This window comes from Delphinus delphis, chromosome 9, assembly GCF_949987515.2.
Source record: "Delphinus delphis chromosome 9, mDelDel1.2, whole genome shotgun sequence".
Classification (NCBI taxonomy): domain Eukaryota; kingdom Metazoa; phylum Chordata; class Mammalia; order Artiodactyla; family Delphinidae; genus Delphinus; species Delphinus delphis.
This window is the reverse complement of record NC_082691.1, coordinates 70571828-70590436: the sequence shown is the minus strand read 5'-3', so window position 1 is coordinate 70590436 and position 18609 is coordinate 70571828. Positions and strand designations below refer to the sequence as shown.

Here is an 18609-nt window from a genome sequence, read left to right as displayed (position 1 = left end):
AAGGACTGTGACTTTCCATATGACTCGGAAAATATGGGGAGGATTGTGGAGGACAGTCAGTGTAGTATTGGCTCTGCAAGGACAGTAGCTTTGAATAGATGAAAGGCAGGAGAAAGAAGATGAATCCAGGGGTGCCTCAGCCCTGGATATACAGCAGACGTATGTCTAATCCCATCCAAGTGTCAAGTGTCAACTGAGGAGTAATGCTGGCATCACTGACTGAGCATCTGAACATAAAATACAGGAGCACCCTGGTGGCGCAGTGGTTGAGAATCTGCCTGCCAATGCAGGGGACATGGGTTCGAGCCCTGGTCTGGGAAGATCCCACATGCCGTGGAGCAACTAGGCCCGTGAGCCACAACTACTGAGCCTGCGCGTCTGGAGCCTATGCTCCGCAACAAGAGAGGCTGCGATAGTGAGAGGCCTGCACAACGCGATGAAGAGTGGCCCCCTCTTGCCGCAACTAGAGAAAGCCCTCGCACAGAAACGAAGACCCAACACAGCCAAAAAAAAAAAAAATACAGGAGCAAAGTGTATTGAGGTCACAATCCCAAAATGGCAGCTGAAACGAGAAACTGATGATGGAAACAAAACATTAAGAAGAGAAAATGTGGGACTTCCCTGGTGGTCCAGGGGTAAAGAATCTGCCTTCCAATGCAGGGGATGTGGGTTTGATCCCTGGTCAGGGAACTAAGATCCCACATGCTGCAGGGCAACTAAGCCTGTGCTCCACAACTACTGAGCTCATGCACATCAACGAGAGAGTCCGAGGGCCACAAACTACAGAGCCTATGCGCCCTGAAGCCCATGCGCCACAACTAGAGAGAGAAAATCTGCATGCCACAACTAGAGAGAAGCCTGAGCACTGCAATGAAGAGACTGCGTGGTGCAATGAAAGATCCTGCATACCTCAACGAAGATCCTGTGCGCCGCAACTAAGACCTGACGTGGCCAAAAAAATAAATAAAATAAATAAATATTTTTTAAAAAAACAGAAAATGCTGGGTTAACTTTCAGGTGGAGACAAGGAGTCAACAAGAACATTTCACAGAAAAGGTGAAGGTGTCATCTAAACTGACTCTTGAGGAATGAGTAGGGGTTGTAAAGTAGAAAGGCAGGGAAAAGATACTCTAGCCAGGGAGAATACGAGTTAGGGTTAGACTGGTCAGAAGATGACAAAATTTCTCAAACTATGCAGGGATAATGGAAGTGGACTATTCAAGTAACTGTAGGCTTTTGGAACCACCAGCCATCACTCTCAAGATTATAAGGTACTCCAGTGACAGACAAAAGTGCAGTGTAGTGAGGTTGACAGGGTAAGAACTGCATCCCTAGATTCTTGCTTTGGACACTGTATACAACAGTTGATTCAGAACCGCTCTAACGACAAAACTGCTATTAAATTATTACTCAGATTCAGGACTTAAGGGGATCTTGAGGAGAGGACATCCCAGACAGCATGCAGTTTCAACTCTTGCCCATTGCTTGCAGCACTTACATTATCATCAACTAGTAGTTGTGCTATTGTTTGTTCACATACACATGTCTACACTTCTAGTAACTTCAGAGAAGTGGCCTCAATTCTCAGTATTTCATTTGTAATCTGGTTTTCAAATTAATTCAAAGAAGGCAAATCAACTCAAAACAGGTACTACAGAGGAACACTTGAAAATTCAGAGCATTATCCTACATGAATTTAAGTGTTAATCTACAAACTATTCCAGACTAGTTGTTCTAATTCTCCAAATGAACACATCTTGATTTCACAAGGTTTCTTCTATTGTCTCGTTGATACCTTGTTCCTTTTTCCTGCAATTCATGTTGTCTTCCCCTGAGACTTTAATTCCAATTATATTGACTCCCAATCTCAATTCCCCAGATCTCATTATTCACTTTTAAAATCATCTGTCCAGTCTTTAATATATGACACTTATGGGACAAAGGCTTTGAAATCACTGTAGTTAAGGGGGAAAAAACCTTTTTTTCGGTGGAAGGGGGTGGCAGTCCCTGGATACTGCTCCGTTTTTACCAAGGGAACTAGCTGGAGAAAACAGCAGACTATTTTAAATTGATACCAATCTTTCCTAATGAAGTGGAAACTACTATCTTGTCTGTGTTTCTGAAATAGTAGATTAGACTCCCCTCCCCCAAATTACTGATTTCCAGCAAATACACTTGATATTAGGAAGGAATATATAAGATAAGCTGTATAATGATCAACTGAAAGATTCCTTTAATTAGTGAGTCCTATGGGTGACTTGATTCTAATACATGATATAAAACAGTACCATGCTGATGTTTGATTACTTTCAGAAATTAAAGGAGATGTCATTCATGTTAAAGAAAATTTAAAGAAAAACAGTAAAGAACACTTATTGGCGATGAAGTAATCTGTTACAACAATAAATTATCAAAATGGAAAAAATAGGGGAACATGGAGATGGAAGCACACAAAAAAAGCAATCTGAGAAGTTGCAATCCATCATTAGGACCAGATGGCATTCATCAGAGTCTTCAGAAGTAACTGGGCTACTCATAAAAATGCAGTTTATCATTAAAAAGAGGTACTACAGTGGAGGATTAAATGCCTCTGAAAGGATGACCTTGGATTTATCAGTTGTGCTAAATCAGAATTAAGGATTTGCAGTAGATATGTATGTAAAAAGTTTTCAATAAGAGAAAAATTACAGCAATAAAGCAGCGTTTCCCCTTTCTGGTTAATCAGACTAAACTTCACTCCAATTAACACATCAACATTTTAAAATGTTTACAACAAATCAACTTTTTTTTTTTACATATACACATGTGCATGCACACAATTTTAAAGAAACACAATCACCCCCTCTCCCAAATGATGTAAGATCTTGTTTGAAAATTCTTAGAAGTTTATATAAAATCTGGAGCTTAATTAGGAGTATCTGGTAAAACTTGCCATGGATCAAAACAAAATACAGAATTGCAGGGGTATATAGCCGTTTTTAATTATGGAAAAAATACCAACTTTTCTTGGAAAAAAAAATTTCTTGGAAATAAGAAAAACATAACTTTAAAAATTCACTGTCATCTAGAAAATAAAATTTAAAAGTGCAGATTTCCACATGACAAAGTCAAGTGAGCACGCAATGAACAGGCTTTACTCTCCCATCTGTGCCCCTTAGATTATTCTTCTACTGTGGGACTCACACCTGAGGTGTGGTTACAAACAAGGCAGTAAAAGAAAACTCACAGCCATCTCTGTGGCTGAGAAGCAGCAGATTAAATTAGTGGGGTCAGGCAATGAGGAGTCCTGAATAAAGATATCCTTTCATTTTGGGATTTTTCCTATAGGCACAGAGAAATTATATCTGGTTTCTGAGCTGGAAGGTTACATCATGGTTTACACACTTTAGAGAGACTTATTTAGCTTGGCACCCAGTTTGGACTACATAAGGAATGTGCTTTTCTCACAAGAGCCTCTGAAGTCTGTATTCATCTTCACATTATAACTGCCACAAGGCTGTTCCTATCCAGCAAATCTGATTCATGTTTCTCACCCGCCTAAAACACTCCCCGTTATGTAGGCCATAACCCAAGTTCTTCTGCATGGCCCACAAGCTCCTTTTTAATACAGCCTGTGTGCCCTCTTTAGCCTTGTCTCCTACTCTACCACATCATTTCAGGCTTTGATAGTATGCAGGTGTAGAGGTTCTCCAAGCCCTTCCTCATGCAGCGTCCTCTATCAAGAAGACCTACCCCACCTGGCAAAGACCACTGCTTAGGTCTCACCTCCCTCGTGAAGCCTATCTAACCTCTCAGACAGGTTGAAGACGGAGGTAGAGTTATGCTGCCACAAGTCAAGGAATGCCTGGCGCCACCAGAAGCTGGAAGAGGCAAGGAAAGGGATTCTACTCTAGAGAAGAGGGAGTGTGGCCCTGCTGACACCTTGATTTCCGTCTTCTGGCCTTAAGAACTGTGAGAGAACAAACTGCTGCTGCTTTAAGCCACCCCGTTTGTGTAATTTGTTACAGGCAGCCCTTGAAAATAACATAGTATATATCAATGGAACTATTAGAATTAAAATTTTTCTCTCTACAAAGCAGGTAATGGGATTCTCCTAGATAATTATATAGTATAATATGATTAAGCTACAAAGAAGTGTGTAGCTAATTCACACTATGTTTCAAGAATAGCTTCACATAAAAAGTGACATTTAAGCTAAGATTTGAAATACGAATATGACTAACCCAGAAAGAGAAAGGGAGGAGGTTATATATTTATGAGGATTATAATATTTATGAAGTATAACTTATGAAGGATATAACATTAAAAAATGTTGCCCATAAGTATATGAAAATGTGTATGAGTTTCCACAAGTATGTGTGCACTTCACAGCAGGGTCCAACGGTCAGCTAATATTAATAACATAATTTTTGATAACGATCTATAAGATGAATTCAGAATCGGATTCATTAATGTATTGTCACAAAGGATACCAGCAAACGTAATTTTTAGAAAACGTGAGAAGATGAAGAGAGCAAACCAGTTATTTCACTTATACGCTGCTTGCCTAAATCAGTCTACTTTGAAACCACATTTAATGTAACAGTGAGAATCCTGAAGAAATGGAGACTTGCCAGTTGGGTCTGAATACTGCTAACTAGACGTGAATAACAATGGTCCCATGAATCATTTCTAAGCTGTTTAAAAAACCTTTCACTAAAAAATTCCTCTATATCACACTAGTTGTGGATTTTACATCAAAGAGATGCCTGGATTCATCATTTCATTAATAAACAGTAATTCAGAAACTGACATTTCTGACAATGATGCCAAACACAGGCAATTAGAAAAAAATTGCAACTAACCTACATTCTTGAAGTCAAAGAAAGCTGATAGAAGAATGTGAATTAAAATTTTATAACCTTAAATAATGCATTAAATAGCTATGGTTACCTGGCTTTAAAAAGAAGCACAGGCTTGAGTGCTCTGGAACAGCAGATCAGAAATTGGTTACTTGGGAACAATTTCCTTTTTTTATCGTTCAATATTCAAATCTTAATTCTAATGTACTAAGGAAGAGACACTAAAATAAACAAAAGACAATTTGAAGAGTCCTCATACTGTGCTAAAGTGGTAGGTTTTATTTATACAAATATTTATTTCAAGGCTATCCTGAACATTTTCAAAAAAATTCTAGCTTTTGAAAGGGGGAAAAATGCTACTTAGAGGATGGATGTCACATCTCTCTGAGACAGAACAAATAGTTATATTTGTTGTGTTTACCTTGGGCTTAATACTCCTACATTCTTTCCCCACTAAGGGCTGGAAGTAAAACAGGAAAGCTATAAAATGAATGACAATGGTTATTATTATAGATACAGGGTGAATGATCTCTTCTTGAAGATGTTTACAGATGGAACTGTTGGGTGTGTCTAAGTTCTTAATAAATATGATCTGTTTAAGGGAAGATGACCCTGATTAGCATTTGCCAAATCAAATTCCACAGAACACTAGCATCCCATTAAATGTTAATAGGTGTTATTTGAGAAAAAGGTAGTGTAGTTAAATATTTGGGAAACTGCAATGTAATATTTATCTCTTGGATGGTCACAAAAATTTGCATACTAAAAAGTCCTGAAGTAAGAATGCTACGTAGCTTTATTTACCTCAGTATTTGCACATGAAAATTTCTTTGTGTAAAACGGTATTAATACTTTTTCTGTCGTAGAATTCTATGGAGTCCTGAAATATTGTCCCTAAAAACATAAATAGATTTAAATTTACATTAGCCCTACCTACTTCCATCACATAGATGAACAAAAACAAGAACACAATTTTCTGTGAATGTATCTCAAAAGTATGATATCAAAGAAATGAATTTCTTTTCAGTTCATTACTTGAAGGTTTTATTCATTTTAAATTCATTTAGACTCTAAGAACATGTAAATCTATATGGTTGGATGTACTCTGGGACTCATGTAATGAAAGGAAAACAGAATTGTGCTCTATTTATGGAAACAACTATAACAACTGATACTTAAACATACCTTACAAATGGGGGAAATAGTTAACATACTTTAATCTCTTTTGTCAATAAGCTCTAAGATGTTTCAAAAGGAAAAAGATCAAGAACAGGAATCTTTCTCTGTGGTATCAAATACCCATGTAGTCTAGGGGTCATGAAAAAGAAAGGGTGTTATCACCCTATACTTGAGAATTATATTACAACTGGCTGATTATTCAGGATTAATGAGCACAGGGTTAGGAGTTCAGTGGCCATATGGGCAACTGTAATGAGTTGCCTGCAGCTAGGCCCCTGCTAACACTGCCAATCAGCATCCGCAGGGATCTCTAAGCTCACCAGCAGTTTGGCTCTGCTCCAGCAGGGGACCACCTCAAGCCAGTGGCTCTATACCAACCCAGTCTTCTTGGCTTCATCTCCATCTGGGTCTGGGATGCTAGTCACGGGGCATGTGACTAATTTATTGGAACCAAGCCTCAACTTGTATACCTTTTCTAGTAAATGAGTCTTCAACCTGCTGCCCTGATACCATAAACCAGAATCCATGCCTCACCCAGAATCCATGTTCCTCTAAACTTGTTTCTCTAAGGCTTTTGAACTGACTTGAATCCTGTCTCTTAAGTCCAGTTTACTGTGGTTGTGTTCCTGCTAATGACAAAGGCGCTCTCCTTGACCAAACTTTAGTCGGGATCCTCTGAACACTTTTCTGGATCAGGCCATGCTAGACCTGCATAGCCAGGTTTTAGCAAGAATCCTGCTAAATCAGTTTGGAGAGAATCCCCCACTCTCCATCTCTGATGGGGCTCTTCTGCCTCTACTATCCTCCAGGTGATATTACTTGGGCCGGCCTGCAGCAAGAACCTTGTTGAGTCTATTTAGACAGTGAAACCGTGTCCCCCTAAAATGGAGTTGCCCTGCTGAGCTTATAATTAACCTCTCTATCTGAAACTTTATTCCCTTTCTTGTCCCCCTCTGACCTCAATCCTGTGCTAACTGAACACTAATCAACCAGAATCAGATGACTAAAACTGCTGTCGCTGATATCATCATTAACGTACAAACTCAGGTCATTTCTCCAGGGCATGAGCTAACAGACCCCCAAGCCATGGACCACATGGCCAGAGAATTGTAAACCAGACATCCTAACTCCCAAAATGACGATTAAGAAATGTCACAGAGGGCTTCCCTGGTGGCACAGTGGTTGAGAGTCTGCCTGCCGATGCAGGGGACACGGGTTCGTGCCCCGGTCCAGGAAGATCCCACATGCCGCGGAGCGGCTGGGCCCGTGAGCCATGGCCGCTGAGCCTGCGCGTTCGGAGCCTGTGCTCCCCAACAGGAGAGGCCACAACAGTGAGAGGCCCGCGTACCGCAAAAAAAAAAAAAAAAAAAAAAGGAATGTCACAAGATGATGATTACACCCAGCTTCTTTGTTCTTTCCCTTTAAATAAAACCCCCTAACTCAAAGACCAAATTGGAGTGGATTGAGGCTTGTCTCCCACTCCCTTGCTTGGCGTCCTGCAATAAATCCTGACTTTGCTGCAAACTCCCACTGTCAGAGTTTGGCTTTCTGCACCACAGGCACATGAACCCTTTGCTCCGTTACACCAGGATCCCCCTGATGTTTCCTATTAGTAATTTTCCATCACCCAACCTCCCCAACCTTCTCCTTGTCTAAAAATCTCCACCTTTCCTTGAATCTGGAATTGAGCCCAATTCTATACAGAGGTCTCTTCCCTTCTATTGCAATTGTTGATGAATAAACTCTGTTCTTTACCACTTTAACTACTGTCCAACTCTGGTTTTCTTTAATACTATCTGCTCCCAGATCTCTCCACCTGTCTGTACCCTGCTGCCTGTTTTGTCATCTATATGGTGTTCTCTGCCTGTACTCCCTGGGCCTTCCTTATGACAGAGCCCAAGCAGACCCCAACCTATCAAAGAAAGAATCTTTATATACAACCTGTTCTGTCCTGGCATATTTCTCTAATCTCAGGAATTTCCTTACAGGACTGATTAATCACCTGACTTCATTAACAAGGGCATATTATTAAAGCCTAGTATGAGTCTTCATTATCTTTTTCTTTGGCAAATACCCCTGCCTCCTGACTCAACTTTCCCTCTTCAGGACATTGTTATCTGATTAAACATTGATCTTGTCATTCCCTTTCCTCAAGTCTGCAGAGTCAGGGTCTAACGTCTGAGGCTACATGATCTAGCTTCAAACCGTCCAAACTTTTCATTGCTTCCATTTACCTAACATTTTCTCCAGGCAAAATGAATTTGACTTGTTACCTGCTGTAGATGCCCTTAGTTTTTCTATTGTTCCCTCCCTTTGCCTAGGTCTATAACGCTTTTCCTTATTTCAGCATGTCCAAATACTATTCAACTTCAAGACCTAGTACCACCTGTTGCGCACAATCTCTTTCTTGCTCAACTCCATCTTGATCACTCTGATGATCCTTACACTTTCTACTTTGTAATACTGTTATTTATGCACTTACTATCTTCCTATTAGGCCATAAGATCCTGGATGGCAAGACCTATCTTATTTTCATCTTTGTATTCTATAGCATCTAAAATATAGAAGCTTGCACACAGCAGATGCTTAATAAAATTTTCTGAATGAACTAATTCTCAGTTCTATCAAAGCTCTTTCAGATTTGCATCGTTTATTAAAACATGGAAAGGAGAGGAGATGGGGAAGATGGGATGCATCATAATGATCTATCCATAATCTTTTGGATTAAGAGACCCTAGAAGTTATCTATTGCCAGTGGTTCTCCACCAATTTTCTAACTTGATACACCTGATTAGTGACATTCACATGTGCAAATAATGTGTAACTAATTCTTAAGGGAAAAATCCAGATATATATTCTTTCTTTCTACACAGACTCTAGGATATGTATAATTGGGCTCCCTAGCTGTAAGTCTACCTTCTCTCTCTTTTATTGATGTTTGGAATATCAGTTGAAAGAATGCTAATATAAAGAATTCTCTCATTTACAAACCAGGAAATTTTAAATACAAGTGCAAATAACTTCTCTAAAATCACACAGCCAGTCAGAAGCAGAAGTGGGATTAAAATCCAGGTCTTTTAACTCCTTGTCCAGTGGGTTTTCCACTAAACAATATAGTCTATGATCACTGATGTTGGAAAAATAACTCAAAGTCCCTGTAGATTATCAGCATTACTTTCCTTCATGTGGGTGCATATTTATAAAGCTTTCAAAAGCCATCCATCAACTAGTTTGTAAGCAAGTCCAATAAGCTTTCAGACTCCTTTTCACTGAACTTCCTCTCCCCTCCTCCATTTGTGGAAATTAGTTGTATGGTGCTTTAGCAAAGACAGCCTGATTGATGTTATGTTACTGTTCAGCAACAGTTCCTGCTATTAATTGCTTTAAAATGGTAATTACGATTTGTGGTACAAGATATTTTCCTTTCTAATTGGCTATTACTGGTGAATAGCAGCCTGTTACATAACAGAAAGATTGTGTTAAATCAATAACCACAATGACAATTCCGAAGTCTTTCTCTTAAGAAACAAATCTTAAGTTTTTGAATAAAAACACTAAAAAAAAATTGTTAAAGGCAGGGCCTCTGTAATTACTTGTAATTACTCTGTAATCATCTTTCAGTTTAGAAAAAACACAAAATAAGGACAGTGTTAGGGAAACCAGGAGATGAGCATGCATTTCCTTTCTTTTAAAAATAACCACATTTAAAAGCTTTACTCTGCTCAGCTCCTCAGTCAATGAATACAAATTGCAGATTCAAATGTATCCAGTTCTTCCCAGAGTGTAGTATGGAAACAGAAAGGACTCTCCAATTAGCTCTGGTAAAATATGAATGTGGAGCCCCACCAATTACACTGAAAAGTCCCCAAGGATAAGGCCAGGGGTTCTTCTTCATTTGTGCCCCATACAGCACCCAACACAGAGCCCATCCACAGTCACCACTCAACCAACACCAAATGCCAACACAGCATGGCACTGTCCCAGAAGATGAGGTGATCCAAAGCTATATGTGACAGTCCCTGTCCTCAAAGGGTATATTATAAAATCAGGGATATGTCTTGATTCAAACTCTAATGTTAATTAGTCTGCAATCATTTTAAAGTCATATCTCCAGATTATTGTAGTAGTAGCAGCAGTTGTGATGATAATAATAGTGAGGTCACCTGACTTGCTCAAGGTTACACAGGTTTTAACCGACAGCTACTTTGGAATCCAGTTTGTCCAATTCCAAAGACTGACCACTGCCTCTTGTGACAGACCTTCATCAGCATCATTCATCCCTACATTTTCATAGTGTATCAAAGTTTACAGAGTGCTTTCATATACAGTGTCTCACTCAACCTCCCAGTAATATCAGCAAGGTACTTACCTGCAGCATTTTTATGAGACTGAGGCTCAGAGGGGTTAAAGGATTTTCCCGAAATTCACACTGCCACAAAGCAGCAGCCTAAGAACCCAGATTTCTGACTCTTAATCCAGGTTTTCCTTCCATACATTTTAACTCAATGTATTGATGAATTTAAATATATTACACATAAAGAAAGCCCCAAAGTATCCCACATCAGCTTATGTCACTTAAAATATTCTACCACTTTTTGTTGAACACCCCTCCCAACCTCCCTCCACCCCCACAATCGAGCAAAGGTTTAAGTCCTGTTTAATTCCAGAAACTACTTGAGGCCTAGAGCTAAAGACAACACCCAGTCCCAGTTGGCTACCTTACAAATAACGACACTGGTCACAAAGACCATTGGTTGAGATGTAAAGAAAGGCAGAAGACTGATCAGTCAAATCCATCACCACTCACTGTCCTGCTCACCTTTGGGTCAATGAAGTCAGTAGAACACACTTATTTCAGCAAGAGATGGCAGTTCTTCAAGGAACTGTCAGTGAAATGCCAATCTATTCAGTCTCATAAGTTTATTAAATAAATCACAGCAAAACAGAATCCTAACTCTATGGTAAAGTTTTCCATGAACAATTAATAGAAGTATTTAAAAATTCCATCACTGGAAGGGCAGTTTAGGTGTACTTCTTATTTCTATATACTCATGGATTTACATTTAGAAGAAAGTATGATTTTTATTACATCAATCTGGTCAATATCATCTTCAGTTTTTCAAGATGGGACGTGTATGAGAACGTGCTGTGGAGGACAGTGCTATTCTTCTGCATGAACGCAAGATCTATGTCAATACAATTAGAAGTGTATGTAAACTCAGTGTCTGATACTACAAGTACCTACCAAATCCTGTAACAGAAACCTGGTCTTAAAATGGAAAAGACACGTTAAGATTGTAGCACTCAAAACCATCACCTGTATCACCTCTGGCACACATGCCAAAGATGTCCCTAAACCTATGACTGAAGTAAAAGTCACCATTTATTGAAGACTAGGTACTATAATTATGATCCCACTACTCAATTCAACATTCCAGCAAGACAGATATGATTATTACCCATTTCACAGATGTGAAACTAAGGTTCAGAGGTTGCTTAACTTGCCTGTGGCTGGTGAGTAACCAGGATGTGATCCTAAGTTGTCCTGACCTCTTTTTTCATACCATATTATCTTTCTATAGTAACATCAACTTTAGAACAAAGTTATGTTTAAGGAAAGTATGTTTCAGACCTCATTCAATGGAATTTAGTTACTATGTGACATCTTTATAGTCGTAATTGGGTTAAAAGTTCTCTTTCAGTTACTGTGTGGCCTTGTGCAAGTTGCTCTTTGCACCAGTTTTCTCATTTGTATTAAATAAAAAGGGGATAATATGAGTATCTATCTCAGGGATGTTAAGACAGAATGATCTCTAAAAGCATTTGAAACAGTACTTGGCACAGTTACTGCTCTACAAATGTTAGCTACCATCAGTATCATCATTGTTATAATACCTCTTTTATAATATCTTCTCTTAATATCCTGCAAGCTGGGTCCCATGTATGTTTTAAAGGAAAACAAAAGGGTGTTCTGAAGTAGGCCCCTTCAGAACCTTACACCAAACCTAGTATCTATAATTCTTTTTCTTCCTTGACACCCTCTGGCCTGTACCTTGCAAGGCCATCTGAGTATGTAAGATTATCTAAGCTTCTTGCTGACTCTGAATGTGGGTGTATGTGTGAAGAGCTGGGAGCTGGGTATGAGAGGGCAGTTCTTGGCAGGGGTGAGAAAGGGTATAGAAGATAATATAAAAGGCCTTCAGAGCACATAGTTGCAATACCAGTACAGAGCACCAACAGACACCCTGACAACCCCTAGGAATGCAAGGGCAGCCTAAGCAGTTATCACCACCACATTCTTAAGCTTCCCCTTGGTTACACCGCAATTTAGATAGCTTCTAAGTTAATCAGAGCAGGCAGTTTTACAGTTCAATTAGGCATATCTTTATATTGAATGCAACTGATATTTACTGAGTTCCAACTTTATAAAAGGAAATATGTTGGGCTTTCCTAAATGTATAATTCAATGCAATAATCATAGTAACTCTGCAAGGTAGATATTATAGCTATATTTTCATAAATGTAGCAGATATGTAATAAATCTACATTATACAGCTACTAAAAATGAGAATTGAAATTTAAATACAGTTTTTCCAAGATAGGGTCTAGTCCTCTTTCCACTGTCATGCCAAATATACAAGGCTGGACTTAAGCCTTAATGCTGGAAGTAAGATGACAACCTGTGGAAAACTAGATAAGAGCCACACAGATGATGGAAGACAGATTTCAAGGTCTCTGTAGCAGTTTACTCAGTTATGGGTTCAAGGTTATAAAGGACAGATTTGAAGTATTCTCTTAAATATTTAATCATTATGTAAACACTAACACTTCACTTAAAAAAAGACTGAAAAACTATGCTTAAATGCTAACTATGATTATCTCTGACAAAGTTGATACTTCATGATGACATTCTGAATTTTCCAGTTGGTATGCATAACTTTCACAAGTACACATTGGTATGCATAACTTTCACAAGCACACAACATCTACTCAGTTTTTTATTCTACTTCAATTCCTCTGTTTAAAAATAGCAGTCATTCAAGTACTTTGGATAAATTTCAAAGATTCTAACCATTAAATTGTTATAGAGTGTTTACTACACACAGTTCTGATAGGCACTGGATGTACAAAACTAAAATAAGACAACTCTCGCCCTCAAGAAGTTCAGTCTACTGGTGCAGACAAAACTGCCAACAAATAACTACAGTGTGATATGGTGTAAGTGTGATAATGGAGATTTCGGAGTAAAGCAGGGTGACTGAACATGAGGCTGGAAAAGTAGATTGGAACCTAAATGTAACACGTTAGAGTTACACCGAAGATTTGAAGTGAAGATCCATGAATACATTTGAGTTTGGGAAGGTGGATTAAGAAAGGGAAAATCAAGAGTCAGTGAAATCAGGGTTTCCCTGGTGGTGCAGAGGTTAAGAGTTCGCCTGCCAATGCACGGGACACGGGTTGGAGCCCTGGTCTGGGAGGATCCCACATGCGGCAGAGCAACTAAGCCCCTGTGCCACGGCTGCTGAGCCTGCGCTCTAGAGCCCGTGAGCCACAATTACTGAGGCCTGCGTGCCTAGAGACACTGCTCCGCAGTGAGAAGCCACGGCAATGAGAGGCCCATGCACCACAACGAAGAGTGGCTCCCTGTCGCCGCAACTAGAGAAAAGCCCACGCGCAGCAAAAAAGACCCAGTGCAGCCAAAAAAAAAAAAAAAAAGTCAGTGAGATCAATAGGAAGGTTTTGCAATCATCCAGGCTAGAATTCAGTTCTGGTCAAACATTTATTAAACACTGACGAGGTGCCAAGAACAGGGTCAAGCAGACAAAAACAAACGACACGGTTTTGGTCCCCAAGAGTACAGTCTGGAGCGTGGGGACACAGGTAATTCAGCAGCAACAGTGAGGGTTAGAAACAGAATAGTGGCTACTTGAAGAGATGGAGAGAAAGAACAGATTCAAAAGATTCTTTCAGGCACAGGAAAATAAGGTGTGGTAACTGATCAAATTCAGGACCTGAGGGCAAGATAGGAATCAAGGGTGCTTCCTCGGTTTCTATAAAAGGCTTGACGCCATTTATTAAAATAGGAAATACAAGAATGAGGAGTTGACGCCACCTGCTATCCCCATTTCTTCTAGAGACATCACAAATGAATTAATAAGGTCTCCAGACGAAAAGCTTTATAAATCCAAAGAGGCATTACCATGATCATCATCTAGTGGACATGCATTTGTAGGGAAAAAAGTAGACTGTCAGAATACTACAATATGGAAGCACAGGTTAACACTGTCAGACGAAATCACTGCCATCAGAAAAATTTCCCCAGTAACATCCCCAAATGTGAGAAATGTTGAGTCTATTACATGTTCTTAATTTTAGGGGACAATATGAAATCCTAGTTACCGTTCAAATGTTTGGAAAGCAAGGGCTTCCCTGAGAGATGGAGCCTCAGGATGTCTGGCACACAGACCTCAGGGAAGGTGTACCTGCCTGCATACTGCCCAGTGACTCATTCTAGCAGAAATCTTGTAGAATTGCACAGATTTCTATAAAAAGACTCCCTAGTCCCTTCTGTCCCAGAATATTGAACACACAGATTGACATTTTAATTAGAATTAGAGGGAAACCTCTTAAAAGAGGCAGTTTTCAAGAAATTAATGATTTTACAGGGAAAGACATACTCGATAGCTGAAGTGGCTGCTTAACAAAAAATATGAATATGCATACTTTTAACATCATTATTTCCACCCAAAATTTGTATCACACTTTGCAGGCTTTGAAAAGAATGTGGATAAAGTCACAGAATGATACATAGGTTATTAAGGGAATTTTTTTTTAATTTTAAAATTTATTTTTTTATATAGCAGGTTCCTATTAGTTATCCATTTTATACTTATTAGTGTATACATGTATTAAGGGAATTTTTAATGACAACTTTACCTTGTAAGAATGACATAAAAATCAGCCATTAAGCTCTCCCATTGATTGCTACCAATTACTGAGAATACTGATTCTCACTAATCACTGATGGGCAGTTCTGAACCAGAGTGAGGAAATTTTTGTTACAGATACAGCAAATCCACTGCTCAATACTTCTGTTGACAGCAAACTGCAACCTAAAATTATGCTTTCTATCAGTTAATTCCATCTAATAGTCATCTAAACACTGATCCTGAATTAATACTGGTCATCACAGTTTGGTAATGATATGGAGAGAAGGACACTCATATTATTACTGGTAGGAATCTCTACACGCACGCGTTCAGAGGAAAATCTGACATCACAATTTTAAACATGTGTCACCTTTGACCAAATTCCTCAAGAAATACACACCCGGTGGACAAGGATATGTATATAAAGCTGTTCACTACATCACTGAAAAACTAAAGCTACCCTACATGTTCATTAACAGAGGAATGGTTAAAGTATGGGACATCCATATTATGGAACACTATGGGCACAGTCCTTAAAAAGAATTAACAAATATACTGATAGGGAAGGCTGTCTATAGTAGAACACTGGGAGAAAGACGGTGGCAGATCTTTAAGCTTACATAGAATGATCACTTTTTATTAAAAAAAAATCAAAACCATACAGATGTGTGTCATATATAAAATTTATTAGAAAAAGCACACACCGAACCCCCAAAAGTTGTTACTTTGGGAGTGGGACTGAGTGTGGTGCAGGAACTTTCAGTTTTTTACCTTACACATCTCTGAATGGTTTGAACTGATTATGATGAAAAGTTTTATAATTTTAAAGTAACTAATGACATTTAAAAGTTATACAATGTTTTTGAAAGGCATACCCAATTTTCTTTTTTATGAGTTAATCTGTGAGATAAATTCACCAAAGATTTCACCTTCAAATGTTAAACTGGTAGCCCTCTGGTACTTTGAGAATATGGAAAACCTTTAGCATGTTACTACAAGATAAGAGTTGACTATATGGCCAACCCCAAAATGAACTGTTTAAGGTGTGAATATAACACAATATTTAAGTATGGAGCTTAGCCAAAGATTTCTGTGGTAGAGGTACTGAAATAATTTCAAAGCTAAGGGTTCCATTGATAAGAAGTGGAAAGAAATCTCTGTGCTAAGACAAAAACTTAAGACTAAATGTCAATTTAACCATGAAAGCAAAAACAAAGAAAGAAATTTTTATAAAACCCAACAAGGACGGAGAACCAAATTTAAGCCCCAAACCATGTCCATTAGAAAAAGACAAGTAGCTGTGTTACATGAACAAATCAAAAAAGAAGAGAGTGGGATGGGGATAGACAGACTAAAGGTAAAAGAATGGGACTAGGAATTCTAAAGAAAATCCCCCTGCAGCTTTCAAAGTGTGATTTTTGCTCTCCATATTGGATCAGAAGACAACTTGAAAGTCAAGTGAAGCCGAAGTAGCTGTGATGATTTTCTCTGGAACCATGACTGCAAATTACCACTTCCCTTCCTCTCGTTCTGAGGACCCAGTCTGGAAGATCTCCCAGGCTCCACATTCAATCCTGGAGAACGCCCGGGGCAGTCAAAGAGCGAGGGGGTAAACTGTGAGAGCCACACACACTTTCCCTTCAGAGGCTACTCCAGCCAGCAGTTGAGAAAATCTGTAGAGTGGATAGCAGCGACCAACCAGTCTGCAACTGGAAATCCACCCGAATCAGAATAAGACCTATCTCCCGAGGCCAAACCAAGCAAACCAAGGCAGGGGTAGGGTACTGGCGAGAAAAGAGAGTGGCTAATCCCAGAGTTACAATAACCCACGCACGAACGTGACATGACCCACGCCCACTCAGCAGCGAGCGCAAAGGTGGGAGCTCCAAATGTGGGACAGACGCCCAGGGAACTTCCCCGGCTGCGGAGGCTATGGCATCCCATTTTCTCTTCCCTCCCAGACAGCCCCCAACAACTAGCCTCCTCCGACCCCACGCCATCCCGCTGGGCCCTGCCCGAGGTTCCCTTGTGGTCAGGTGGCCTTAGAGCTAGGGTCCGCCCAGCAGTCAGCAGCACTCCGGGTCGGAGCGAAAGGAAGACACCTCAGAGGCACCGTACTCACCCTCATAACTGACACCCCCAGTTCCGCCACGGTTGCCATCACCGTCCTCCTCTCCTTGGGTAGCAGCCCCCTGTGTCTTGGGAGCAGCCATTACACGGCTGAAGAAAAAAAAGCGAGGGCTGCGAACAGGCGCGGAACCAATGGAAACGCGATTGGAAATGAACTCCCCATCGACGCGGCGTCTCCTCCACTCCCACGCCGCGCCGTCACTATCTGGGCCAATAGGACGTGGCGAGCGGAGCGTATCCCCGCCCCCAGCCGCTAATTCCCCTCCTCCTTCCGGGACGGAGTGGCCCAGAACTACAATTCCCAGGGTGCTGCGGGGGCGCTAGGCAGGGAGGGCTGGAAGAGGCGCTGGCGGGAGGGGGTGCGCCCGAGAGTGCCCCGGCGTGTTCGCTTAGTTCAGTGAATCAGAACAATGACTGCGCCTCCGGGTTCCCGGGAGCGCGTCGGAGGAGTGTGAATAGCTACCGCCGGGAGAGCGGCGGGTGGCGCAGCCTCGGCCGCGCGGTGTCAACGCCGGGCTCGGGAGCCTCCAGCGCAGACCTTGCCCAGCGCCTGCAGCCCGCGCGGAGCCGCCGGGCTCCAGCGCTGCAGCCGCTACTCGGGAGCTGTGCATTGTTGTGAGTCGGAAGCAGGGGCGCGGGGATTCCAAAGCGCGAAGACCCCGGACCCCTCTCTAGCCATGTGGATACCTACGGAGCACGAGAAATACGGCGTGGGTGAGTCTCAGCTGGGCGAACTTTTATTCCGCTCTGGCCGGAGCGTGTGCGTATTTCGCGTCCTTGCCCCCGCGCCCCTCTCTCTCCACCCGGCTGGAAATGCCTAAAGCATCGCGCTGCGGGTTCGGGGCTTTGCCCAGCCAGCTCCGGGCAGAGGGGTGCGCGTCGGGGTCTCGCGCTTTAACGCCGGATGGGCGCTCCAGGCACCGGCTCCCGGAGGGAGCGCTCGGACGGCTGAGGGGAGCGCGCCGCCAGTCCGCCTGCTGCGGGCTCTGCCTGCGGAGTTCGGAGTGGCGACGGGGCGTGTGTATGTCAAGTTGGAAGAGGAGGGCGAACGGCATTCCGCTCCCTCCTTCTCCTTTTTCCCCAAAGACTGCAAGGGCTGTGACGATTTCCCAGGGTGGAAAGGGAGGCAACAACAGTCGCGTAGAGAGAACATCCCCAAAACAGAAGGGAGGCGCAAAACCTTCCCTCTGCCTCCCTTCAACATTCCCGGAGAGCGGAATGTGGCACCGTCCTCAAAAGAGCCGCTCTGACAGAGTCCGGCCCGAGCCTCCCTCCTCCCTTCCATCCCGGGTTACCGAGTGTGTTGAGGGGCGGGGGGAAATTGGTAAATTTCAACATCTGCGCAGCTCTGCTCTTTGGTCTTTGGAGGGGAACGGGTATTTCAGCAATGTTTTTACTTCTGACCACCCTCTCTGCCCGGGGTGAGCCCGGTTGGGGGGTGGGGTGGTGGAGGACAGCTGTGGAGTGTTAATGGGGAGAGGGAATCGGAAAGCTTGGGTCTTCGAGGCAAGGAGACAGCTCTTAGGAAA

General features: G+C 41.5%; 2 protein-coding genes across 9 annotated transcripts in view; one reads left to right on the top strand and one right to left on the bottom strand.

Annotated features, from left to right (window-relative positions):
* ZNF277 (zinc finger protein 277) overlaps nt 1-17246 on the bottom strand; it is a 125837-nt gene extending 108591 nt beyond the window's left edge. For 5 of the 7 annotated variants that reach the window (XR_009520661.1, XR_009520662.1, XR_009520660.1 and 2 more), the window contains exon 1: nt 17073-17244. Coding sequence is in view for 2 of the 7 variants with exons in the window: in XM_060020743.1 (XP_059876726.1) it covers nt 17073-17163 (91 nt within the window). In the remaining 5 variants the exon portion in view is untranslated. Of the gene's footprint in view, nt 1-17072 lie in introns of all 7 variants that reach the window. The other 2 variants (XM_060020745.1, XM_060020746.1) reach the window with 2 other exon arrangements.
* Nucleotides 17247-17436: 190 nt separating this feature from the next.
* DOCK4 (dedicator of cytokinesis 4) overlaps nt 17437-18609 on the top strand; it is a 482641-nt gene continuing 481468 nt past the window's right edge. For both annotated transcript variants that reach the window (XM_060020742.1, XM_060020741.1), the window contains exon 1: nt 17437-17794. In XM_060020742.1, coding sequence (XP_059876725.1) covers nt 17758-17794 — 37 coding nt within the window. In that variant the 5' untranslated portion in view covers nt 17437-17757. The remainder of the gene's footprint in view (nt 17795-18609) is intronic.